The following is a 12,220-nucleotide window of genomic DNA, read 5'->3' on the forward strand; positions in this document are numbered from 1 at the left end:
TCTTTTCTATGTTTTAAGTGTAACCCAAAAGAGGTGTGTATATATATGTATATATATATATATATATATATATATATATATATATATATATATATATATATATATATATATATATATATATATATATATATACTATATTACCAAAAGTATTGGGGCGCCTGCCTATACATGCACATGGACTTTAATGGCATCCCAGTCTTAGTCCGTAGGGTTCAATATTGGGTTGGCCCACCCTTTGCAGCTATAACAGCTTCAACTCTTCTGGGAAGGCTGTCCGCAAGGTGTAGGGGTGTGTCTATGGGAATGTTTGACCATTCTTCCAGAAGCGCATTTGTGAGGTCAGGCACTGATGTGGCCGAAAAGGCCTGGCTCACAGTCCCCGTTCTAATTCATCCCAAAGGAGATCTATCAGGTTCAGGTCAGTGCAGGCCAGTCAAGTTCCTCCACCCCAAACTCGCTCATCCATGTCTTTATGGATATTGCTTTGTGCAACGGTGCTCAGTCATGTTGGAACAGGAAGGGGCCATCCCCAAACTGTTCCCACATTGTCCAAAACGTCTTCGTATGCTGACGCCTTAAGAGTTTCCTTCACTGGAACTAAGGGGCCAAGCCCAACCCCTGAAAAACAAGCCCACACCATAATCCCCCCTCCACCAAATGATTTGGACCAGTGCACAAAGCAAGGTCCATAAAGACATGGATGAGCGAGTTTGGGGTGGAGGAACTTGACTGGCCTGCACAACCCGATATTGGTTATGGAGACTGTGAGCCAGGCCTTCTCGTCCACATCAGTGCCTGACCTCACAAATGCGCTTCTGGAAGAATGGTCAAACATTCCCATAGACGCACTCCTAAACCTTGTGGACAGCATTCCCAGAAGAGTTGAAGCTGTTATATCTAAAAAGGGTGGGCCAACTCAAAAATGAACCTGGGACTGGGATGTCTTTAAAGTTCATGTGCATGTAAAGACAGGTGTCCCAATACTTTTGGTAATATAGTGTGTATATCTATATATATATCTATCTATATCTATATAGATAGATATATATATATAACAAAACCAGTCAATTCAAACTGAGCACATGGATGAACAGAGGAAAACTGCATGTCTGAATGAGCAGAAGATCCAGAGCTCTAAACCAGTTGTCTCCAAACTCCTTGCTTGCCTTTATATAGCCCTTGGGGCATTATACCTCCCACTGATATGAGGCACTATTGATGACACCAACAATCAGGCACCATTCCTTCCACTGACACCAACGATGAGGCACTACTCCTTCCACTGACGCCAACAACGATGCACCATTCCTTCCACTGACACCAGTGATGGGCACTACTCCTTCCACTGACACCAGTGATGGGCACTACTCCTTCCACTGACACCAATGATGAGGCACTACTCTTTATACTGACGCCAACGACGATGCACCATTCCTTCCACTGACACCAGTGTTGGGCACTACTCCTTCCACTGACACCAATGATGAGGCACTACTCCTTCCACTGATGCCAATGATGAGGCACCATTCCTTTCACTGACACCAGTGATAGGCACTATTCCTTCCACTGACACCTACGATGAGGCACTAATCCTTCCACTGACACCAGTGATGGGGCATATCCCCCCCCCCCCGACATAAACAATAGAACACTATTCCTCCCACAGACACCAACAAATGGACACTATTCCTCCAAATAATACCAATTATGGGTCACTATTCCTCCTACCTATGTCATTTTTTTTTACTCCCGCTGATCACCAAACCTAAAGTATTGGGGTTGATTTACTAAAACTGAATGCAAAATCTGGTGCAGCTGTGCATAGAAAACAATCAGCTTCCAGGTTTTATTTTCTTCGGCTACCATGCACAGATTTTGCACTTTCCAGTATTAGTCTACTCCTACTGACACTGGGGCATTTTCTACTCAAACTGACAAGTATGGTGCCCGTATAAAGCCGGTCCCCCAGCTCCAGAGGATCCCCCTGCAGGAGAAGCACTGGACCCGGTGCCCAGATAGAAGAAGCTGGTTCGGGCCAGATGTTGGGGGGATACCGAGCCTGACACTAATGCCGCGTACACACGGTCGGACTTTTCGTCTACAAAAGTCCAACGGACGCCGACGGACTAAAGCTGGCTGGTAATCCGATCGTGTGTGGGCTTCTCCGGACTTTCAGCAGACTTTTTCAGCCTCAAATCCGACGGACTTTATGCCGCGTACACACGGTCGGACTTTTCGTCTACAAAAGTCCGACAGCCTGTCCGACAGACTTCCGGCGGACTTTCGGCGGACTTGCAGCAGACTTTCTAACGAACGGACTTGCCTACACACGACCACACAAAAGTCCGACGGATTCGTACGTGATGACGTACACCGGACTAAAATAAGGAAGTTCATAGCCAGTAGCCAATAGCTGCCCTAGCATGGGTTTTTGTCCGTCGGACTAGCACACAGACGAGCGGATTTCGGGGGCCGTCGTAGTTACGACGTAAAGATTTGAAGCATGTTTCAAATCTAAAGTCCGTCGGATTTGAGGCTGAAAAAGTCTGCTGAAAGTCCGGAGAAGCCCACACACGATCGGATTACCAGCCAGCTTTAATCCGTCGGCGTCCGTTGGACTTTTGTAGACGAAAAGTCCGACCGTGTGTACGCGGCATTAGATTTGAAACATGCTTCAAATCTTTACGTCATAACTACGACGGACCCCGAAATCCGCTCGTCTGTGTGCTAGTCCGACGGACAAAAACCCATGCTAGGGCAGCTATTGGCTACTGGCTATGAACTTCCTTATTTTAGTCCGGTGTACGTCATCACGTACGAATCCGTCGGACTTTTGTGTGGTCGTGTGTAGGCAAGTCCGTTCGTTAGAAAGTCTGCTGCAAGTCCGCCGAAAGTCCGCCGGAAGTCTGTCGGACAGGCTGTCGGACTTTTGTAGACGAAAAGTCCGACCGTGTGTACGCGGCATTACACTATCCAATCTTGAAATCACACAATGCCATATACAGGTGATACTCGAAAAATTTGAATATTGTGCAAAAGTTCATTTATTTCACTAATGCAACTTAAAAGGTGAAACTAATATATGAGATAGACTCATTACATGCAAAGCCAAATAGTTCAAGCTGTGATTTGTCATAATTGTGATGATTATGGCTTATAGCTCATGAAAACCCCAAATCCACAATCTCAGAAAATTAGAATATTGTTTAAAGGTGCAATATTCTAGGCTCAAAGTGTCCCACTCTAATCAGCTAATTAAGCCATAACACCTGCAAAGGGTTCCTGAGCCTTTAAATGGTCTCTCAGTCTGGTTCAGTAGGAATCACAATAATGGGAAAGACTGCTGACCTGACAGTTGTGCAGAAAACCATCACTGACACCCTCCATAAGGAGGGAAAGCCTCAAAAGGTAATTGCAAAAGAAGCTGGATGTTCCCAAAGTGCTGTATCAAAGCACATTAATAGAAAGTTATGTGGAAGGGAAAAGTGTGGAAGAAAAAGGTGCACAAGCAGCAGAGATGACCGCAGCCTGGAGAGGATTGCCAGGAAAAGGCCATTCAAAAGTGTTGGGGACTTTCACAAGGCTGGAGCCACCACACACAGACGGATCCTGGACATGGGCTTCAAATGTCGTATTCCTCTTGTCAAGCCACTCCTGAACAACAAACAATGTCAGAAGTGTCTTACCTGGGCTAAAGAAAAACAGACCTGGTTTGTTGCTCAGTGGTCCAAAGTCCTCTTTTCTGATGAGAGCAAATATTGCATCTCGTTTGGAAACCAAGGACCCAGAGTATGGAGGAAGAATGGAGAGGCACACACTGCAAGATGCTTGAAGTCCAGTGTGAAGTTTCCACAGTCTGTGTTGATTTGGGGAGCCATGTCATCTGCTGGTGTTGGTCCACTGTGCTTCATTAAGTCCACGGTCAACGCTTGAACTATCTTGCTTTGCATGTAATCTGTCTCATATATTAGTTTCACCTTTTAAGTTGCATTAGTGAAATAAATTAACTTTTTCACGATATTCTAATTTTTCGAGTATAACCTGTAAATTTACCAACCAAATTGTATAGTGATGTCAACGTAAATTTATATCTAGTCATGGAGGCACTCTCACTAAATGGTTATTGGTAAACCAAAAGGAGATTGTACAGTCAGAGTGTAGACAGGTTATGGATTGGATAAACCTGTGACAGAATACAGAAATGTGTACATTTCCGCAAACCTTTCTGCCACAAATATTGCAATGACAATAACAAATATTAACAAATAACATTATTACCAACTAAACAAATATTATTTTTTCCAGGGCCCTGCTCTTCCTGTAAAAATTATACTTTAATGATTTTTATCTTGTATAATTGACAAAGAGTGGCAGTTTTACCCATTTAACTGAGTTTTTATTTATATACTGTATATATATATATTTATATACTGTATTTATATAAATATATTTCATTGCAGTCTTTTGGCTTGCCTTCCAGACAAATTATCCATGTGTAAATGACCAGCTATGACAGGCATCACTTTAAAGTCTGGGATTGTCCTCTATCTGCTAATGTCAACCAACATTTGGCGTCACAGAAATCGCCACAGGGCATGCTCCACAGTACCGCTCTGTCGTGCCATAATCAGGTCACTTAGTAACCAACAGTGATATGTCCGTAACCTAGAAAAAGGTGTAAAGTTTCCAGTCTGGAAGAGAAGGCGCACTTTTGACTACTCTTCTAGCTGTTAGGTGATTTTATATGTACAGTAAATGTCCTTTGATGTTCTTTATGTTAGAGGATGTTCTGTGCACAGAATAATTCGAAGCAGCTCAAACTAGTGTATTTTAACAAGCAATGGATGCCTGGTATTATATTCTGACACGAGAGGAACGGCGTAGCTGCTTAGCCAGCTGCTTTGGTAAAAAAAATCACAATAAGCATATATTGATTGGTTTGCGCAAAAGTTATACCGTCTACAAAATAGGGGATAGATTTATGGCATTTTTATTATTTTATTTTTTTTACAAGTAATGGCGGCGATCTGCGATTTTTATCGTGACTGTGACAATATGGTGGACACATCGGACAATTTTGACACATTTTTGGAACCATTGGCATTAATACAGCGATCAATGTGATTAAAAATGCATTGATTACTGTAAAAATGTCACTGGCAGTGAAGGGCTTAACACTGGGGAGCGGTGGGGTCAACTGTGTTCCCTGGGAGGTGATTCTAATTGAAGGGGGAGGGACTAACTAGAGGAAGTGACAGATCGTGGTTCCTAGCTAATAGGAACAAATGATCTGTCACTCCTGCCAGAACAGAACAGGGAAGTGTGTGTTTACACACATTCGTCCCTGTTCTGTGTCTCCTGCTCACGATTGTTTGTGGCCGGCGGTCATGGCGACCGTCGGCCACGAGCATCGACACCCCCCCGCTGTGCAGCCGGCGCAAGCGCACCTGCTATCCGGACCCTGCGAGTCAACGTATAGCTATGTGGTCTCACGCAGGGGAGCCAACCTGCCGCAGTGTAACTGCGGCGGCTGGTCCGGAAGCGGTTAATGTACTTTTTTTTTTTTCCTGTTTGTTCATTGGTTTTGTTTGTGTGTTACGTCTTTTAAAACATGTCTTTATTTCATCTGTAAATAAGTTTGCTTTGTACCAAAAATATAATTTTAGTGCCATTATAAATAATAAAAATATATACTTTTAATTTCTGTTTTAAATAATTGGTAAAAATTTTATTTGTTTTTTTACATTTTGACTATAGATTGCATACATTTTTTTCTTCAAGACGCTATCTTCAAAAGAAAGCCTTATCCCCCCCCCCCCCCAAAAAAAAATATACAATATATGTAGTACTTTACTATCTTATATAATGGCAGTTGGGCTTAGTTTACACTTGTGGTTGGGGTGGGGGGTACAGACACATAGTTGAGCCACATTTTTCCACACACCCCAACTGCTTTCTATAGCTACAAAGGCAGCCGTACATATGCCGCAGCTGCAGTGCTCATTGCCTGCTGTCGCTTTTGATGGGCAGTACCTGTGACCCAGTCAAGCATATGCCGCTGCGCCACAAGGGCCCCACAGTTGTGGCATGGTGGCACAGAATTTTAGGGGTTAAAACACGTGGTGAGGAGGTGATCTAATGCCTCCTCGTTGCTTGTCAAACTCCTCTGAACATCAGTCGATCGAGGGGCTAATGTTAATTAGTCCCTATTGAATTAATAGGCCTATAGCAGAAATGTAGAAATCACTGTGGTTGATAAGGATGTAGAGGTGCCAGAGCAGAACAGGTTAAATGACATAGTAAAAACCCATTAAAAAGTGCCTTTATTTACAGGAGCAATCCTTATATTTCAGCTGCACTAAATAGAACTGCGCTCGGGAATTTTATGGAGCATTCTAGGAACATCCATCAACCTATTTATCCCTGTTTTCCCAGCAAAGGTCATTTTGACATTGTCAGACCTCTTTCTAAACTGAATGTGACAGACACCTGTCCTAGTCTGAATAGCTGAAAGAGAATCGTCTCCTTCCATGGCTGTTTTGCTTATGCTTTCAGTAAAACATCAACCCGCTACAATTTATCCTTAGGTGTTCTGTCAGATTTTATTCATCACAATTGACGCCGCTATCTGGATAGTGAGACGGGTGAAGGGCTTGTTATAAAGCTGTGCCTTGCAGATCATTGTGTCAGCGGGACTAGTAAAACTTTAACAGAAACCTATAGGTGAACAAAAAAAGAATAATTTCATAGTTTGTTATAAAAGTTTGCGAACAGGTCATTTTTCTCTTTCACTGATGAGGCTGCACTGATGGGCACTGAGAGGCGGCACTGATGGGCACTGTTAGGTGGTACTAATGGGCACTGATAGGCGGCACCGATGGGCACTGATAGACGGCACTGATGGGCACTGAGAGGTGGTACTAATGGGCACTGTTAGATGGTACTAATGGGCACTGATAGGTGGCACTGATGGGCACTGATAGGCAGCACTGATGGGCACTGATAAGCAGCACTGATGGGCACTGAGAGGTGTCACTGATGGGCACTGATAGGTGGCACTGCTAGGTGATGAAAAAAGACACACCCACCACTCTAGGTGAGACCAGGAAGCCTAATGATCCAGTAGGTGCTCGCCTTTGGCTCGCCTCCGCACACAATGAATTTAGAAGAAATGGCTGCACACCACAGTAAATCAAAATCCTTTTTATTTGGACATCCCAAAAACTACAGGAATCAGGATGCTGGGTAGACGCGTTTCGCACACTTCATGTGCGCTTAGTCATTACCCACTGATGTGGAGGCACTGATGGGCACTGATTGGCAGCACTGATTGGCAGCAATGATGAGCACTGATTGGCAGCACTGGTGGACTCTGTTGGAACTGCACTGATAATCAGTACACTAATAATCAGTTCCCTGATTATCAGTGCTTATGTCCCTTTAACACAAGCTGTCAGCGTGAGGAAAGAAAAGCCGATGACTGGCTTGTGTTGACATCAGCTGTCATTGGATACAGCTGATTATGTGGTAAAGGGACGCTGTGATTGCCCCTTTACCCTGATCTGTCATCCGAAGGACTTGGCGATCACAAAGCAAGCCGCAAGGGAGCGTGCGGGAAGTGCGATCACGGGAAGACGTCCATGTACACGCTCCCGGCAAAGTAAGCCTGCACTGTAGCCGTCATTCGTTTATAGGGCAGGAAGAGGTTAATAAAAAGAAGCTCGTCCTGACCTATGCCCTTCTATTGGGACAGATTCACGTTCAGAAGTTCTTGCAGTCAACCATAACACCTTCTCTTAAGAAACGTCTAAGGGCCCTTTGACACAGGCGCCTTCTGTTCTGATCAGCAGGGGATCTGTCCACTGATTCCCTGCAGATTGGAGCAGAGCAGGCGGATGACAGATTTGTGTCCATTCAGTTTCTGCAGGGTGGACACGGACTTAGCCCGCTGTGCTCTATGGGTGGCCGGGAGTATACTGACTCTGCTGTACATTTATCACCTAGCTGCCTCCGATCCGGTCCACCCAAGCGTAAGAGGATGCAGTCCTCCATTTTTTTAGCAGGCCTGATCAGAAGTAGGTAGGTGTAAATGGACAGAAGTCTGGTCCATAGGAATGCAAGGACCTTCCGATCAGGTCCACCTAAAAACCTGACAGGCAGCCCCGATCGGATCGTCCATGTGAAAGGGCCTTAAAAGGCAAGAACGTTTTTTTTTTCGCTTGTTTATTTTTTTTTAGGTATGTTGTGTGAATGGGTACACGTGTGGTTTTCTCAAATTGGACTACAAAAGTGGAAATACACTTCAAGACAACATGGTCCTGTTATAACTGGAGTAAATGTGAGAAGATAATGTAATATAGTAGTTAGCACTGAAGCGTTACCTTGAGACTTTGGGATTCTGGATTCAGTCTCCAGTAGGGTGCTACTTAGGTGAAATTTGTTTGCCTTGTGTGACACAAGTTGTGTCTGAATTTCCTCTCACAATCCTTATTAGTAGATTAACTAGCTTCCAACCAGTACTGGCTTAAAGTGGTTGTAAACCCATCTCTCAGGTCTGATCTTCCCAGTGAACGGCTTGCGGGGGGGGGGGGTGTCAGGACAAGCCTGATCATTGGAGGATAGCAGGCTGAGTTCCCAGCACAACTAGAGAACTGACCACAATGTGTTCTCCTGCCTAGTCTGGTCAGTTTTTATTAGGAAAGCAGAGGGACTGGCAGGAAAACCAGGGACTTCACACAAAGGAAGCAATACATAGAGAACAGGATATTTTTTCATACAAGTACATGGCACAGCAGGCACATATCAGGAATAAGAGATGTTAATTTTACATACTCTTCAAAGCCCAATGGGAAACTTTAAAATTATCCCCTGCAGTGGGGTTGCGCCTGCACTGCAAGGGTTGGTTGCTCGGGTCCAAGTGAGGGAATAATTATACTTACCTAATCCCCTGCTCCCACAGCAGATGGTGCTCCTCCATGCCCCAGCATTAATACGTCCAGTGCAGGGTCCCTGCTTTGATCTTGACGACGTCAGGTAGGGTTGCCACCTCGTTCCTTTAAACCTGAACACATATTAATTACACAGGTTCTGTGGCTGATTAAGGTGGTAATTACACTCACTTGGTGCCTTATCTGCAATAAATTAGCCTCAGAACCTGTGTAATTCATACGTGTTCGGGTTTAAAGGGATGAGGTGGCAACTCTACGTCAGGACCTTTGGACCGCTGGAGCATGGGGGAGAGGACACTGTAGGGATCAATCTAGCAGTGGGGAGGATTTAAAGATCAGGTACATAAATCTTCTTTAAAGACCTCTTTGAAAAACTGCCTCCCATTCATTCCAGTGTGACTTTTCACACTGGGGCAGTGGACTTGCTGGACGTTCTGAAAAGTCCTTAAGCAGCATCTTTGTGGCGGGTTATGAGTGCTGTATTTAGTGCTCCCAAAACGCCATGCCCATTGGAATGAATGGGTAGCGCTTTGAAAGCGCCTGAAAAGCTCTTTGAAAGTGCCACAAAACGGGAGTTTTTAACCCTTTTTTTGGGGGTTAAAAGCGCCCGCTAGCAGCGCTTTAGTGCTAACGGCTGGCGCTTTCAGTGTGAAAGCAGTCTTATTGTTCCCCTAGAACTAAAAGAGGTATTAACCATTGCAGCGCCGGCACAGCCCCACTGCAAGGGTTCATTTTCCAGTTGCCTTTAGTTGGACTTTTAATACATTTTTGCAATAGATTATGCCTTTAAGTGTCAGTTTGTATCCTTTCACTATAAACCATATGGCTCCAACTAGACAAGGCAGGTTTGCATTAAAATCTTGGGGTCAGCAACACCTTCCTTCTCTATTCCATTGAGCCTTAAGCATAGTTTGTTTCCGTGTTTTGTCTAAGCAGCCAGACTGTGTAATGCTAAGTCTGAGCCTCAGAATATCAATGAACCCATGCACAACGCAGCGACATACTGACCCCAGGCAGCTGGGCGGGTGAGCCGATAACACTCAGGCGTTAAACTCATCCTACAAATCCCTGATGTTTGAAATAACCTGTTCCTTTTTTTTGACAGGAGCTCCTCTTCACCGTAGGGAGGCCAGAGCCTTCAAACAGCCAATAAAGAAATAAAGTGAAAACTTCACGGCTGCCAAAATTAATCTTGTGTGTGGTCACTGTTGGCAGGTTAGTTACTGGAATGATATGGAGCAGGAAGAGGCTGCAGAAAAAGTGAAAACAGCTGGAAATGAGTCTTCTATCATCCTGACAGAGCTGGAAGGAAATACATTATATCACATCACCGTGAGAGCGTTCAACAAAGCTGGATACGGACCTCCTAGCGCGGCCGTACGTGGAAGCACCAAGAAATCTCGTAAGTGCCCTGTTGTTTCCATTTCATCACTCTCTGAACCTATTTCCCCCGCCAACTGATAGTCCCGGCCTTCAATCATATCTGGTTTTTAAAAAAAAAATTCTATTCCTATATGCATTCTTAACCCAAAAAAGTCCACTCTATTGCTCTTAGCCTCCTCCAAATATTCAATCTCCTGAGCTCTTGGGTTTGATTCCTGGCGCCACTTCATATTTGTGGTTGGCACTTGACACTTATGGTGTCAATCACAGCTCGTAGGCAGGAAGGGGGGATGGAGGGTGAGGGACACCATGGGGTTGATTTCAGTGGCGGCTGGTGCTCAAATTTTTAGGGGGGTGCAAACAAACTGAAAAAAAAAACATTAATTGCAGCCACTGTGCCCATCAAATGCAGCTATTGTGCCCATCAAAAGCAGCCACTGTGCCCATCAAAAGCAGCCACTGTGCCCATCAAACGCAGCCACTGTGCCCATCAAGCGCAGCCACTGTGCCCATCAAACGCAGCCACTGTGCCCATCAAGCGCAGCCACTGTGCCCATCAAACGCAGCCACTGTGCCATCAAACGCAGCCACTGTACCCATAATTTGTCGCCACTGTGCCATTAAACGCAGCTACTGTACCCATCAATTGCTGCTACTGTGCCTATCAATTGCCGCTACTGTGCCCCATCAGTTGCTGCCAGTGTGCCCATCAATGTCTGCCAGTGTGCCCCATCAATTGCTGCCAGTGTGCCCCATCAATTGCTGCCAGTGTGCCCATCAATTGCTGCCATTGTGAGCATCAATTGCCGCTACTGTGCCCCATCAATCGCTGCCAGTGTGCCCATCAATTGCCACTACTGTGCCCCATCAAATGCTGCCAGTGTGCATCACCCGGGAGTCGGGACTTACCAGCAGGTCACGGTGCCGTCCTCCACGTCCACGCTCCTCGATGTCTCCGGTCCTCTCTATCAGGTGTCCAATCACAGCGCCTGTTGTTTCAGCCAATCAGGTGACATGTAACCAGACACGAGCACCTGATTGGCTGAGAGGCGGGTCATTGGTCCTAACACAACACTGAGTAAACAGCGAACGCACAGCATTGCGCCCACTGTTTACCATTTTGAAAGCCTAATAGAGCCTACGGCTTTAATCAGGATGCCTACTAGAGCCCACGGTTCTAACCAGGCGCTTCCGAGAAAAACTCGCCGCTGTAATTCAGGTGCCTGGCACCTGACAAGGGGCCGGACACCTGAATAGGGGGCGGCAGCGGCGAACATAGATAGATTCATGCAATGCATGAATCTATCTATGGTGAGAGAGTGGTGACAGGAGAGAGGGGGCAGCGCTTCTGTGCCCTTTATGGAGGCACCGCCACTGGTTGATTTACAAAAGGCAAATAGACTACATTCTGCAGGTGCAGTTGCTCCAGAGCTTAGTAAATGAGTGGGAACCTCATTTACTAAGCTCTGAAGCAACTGCATTTGTGTAGCGCCCTCTTAGTTAGGTGCTAGGCTGTTAGTTAAATTTAGTTATTTTTGTGCTTTGTGGAGCAGCTGCTGATTGTTTTGGGCTGATCAGGGTATCACAGGCTGCACATTTGATTGCTTCTCCCTGCTTTCTGGAAAGCTCCAGAACAGTGGAGCAGTCTAAGTGCCGGTTCACACTTATGCAAATTCTATACGGATCGGATGCGATCTGAAAAGCATAGATTTGCATGTCATCTAAAAAAGCATTATTTCCAATGAAGGTTGTTCACATATTTGATCCGGCTCATAAAAGGCTCCTGTGGGAGTTTAGTGCTGTGCGAATTTTTCAACTCCGTAGACTTCTATGGGACCAGATTGAAATTGCAGTCGTGTTCACATCACTGCAAAAAAAAAAAATCCCCT

The 12,220-nt window shown here is 45.2% G+C and overlaps 1 protein-coding gene across 3 annotated transcripts in view; it reads left to right on the plus strand.

The window, feature by feature from the left end:
* Nucleotides 1-12,220, plus strand: part of CNTN5 (contactin 5) — a 2,213,095-nt gene that overhangs the window by 2,163,755 nt on the left and 37,120 nt on the right. For all 3 annotated transcript variants that reach the window (XM_073613049.1, XM_073613051.1, XM_073613050.1), the window contains one exon: nucleotides 10,164-10,350. In XM_073613049.1, coding sequence (XP_073469150.1) covers nucleotides 10,164-10,350 — 187 coding nt within the window. The remainder of the gene's footprint in view (nucleotides 1-10,163; nucleotides 10,351-12,220) is intronic.

This window comes from Aquarana catesbeiana, linkage group LG02, assembly GCF_042186555.1.
Source record: "Aquarana catesbeiana isolate 2022-GZ linkage group LG02, ASM4218655v1, whole genome shotgun sequence".
Classification (NCBI taxonomy): domain Eukaryota; kingdom Metazoa; phylum Chordata; class Amphibia; order Anura; family Ranidae; genus Aquarana; species Aquarana catesbeiana.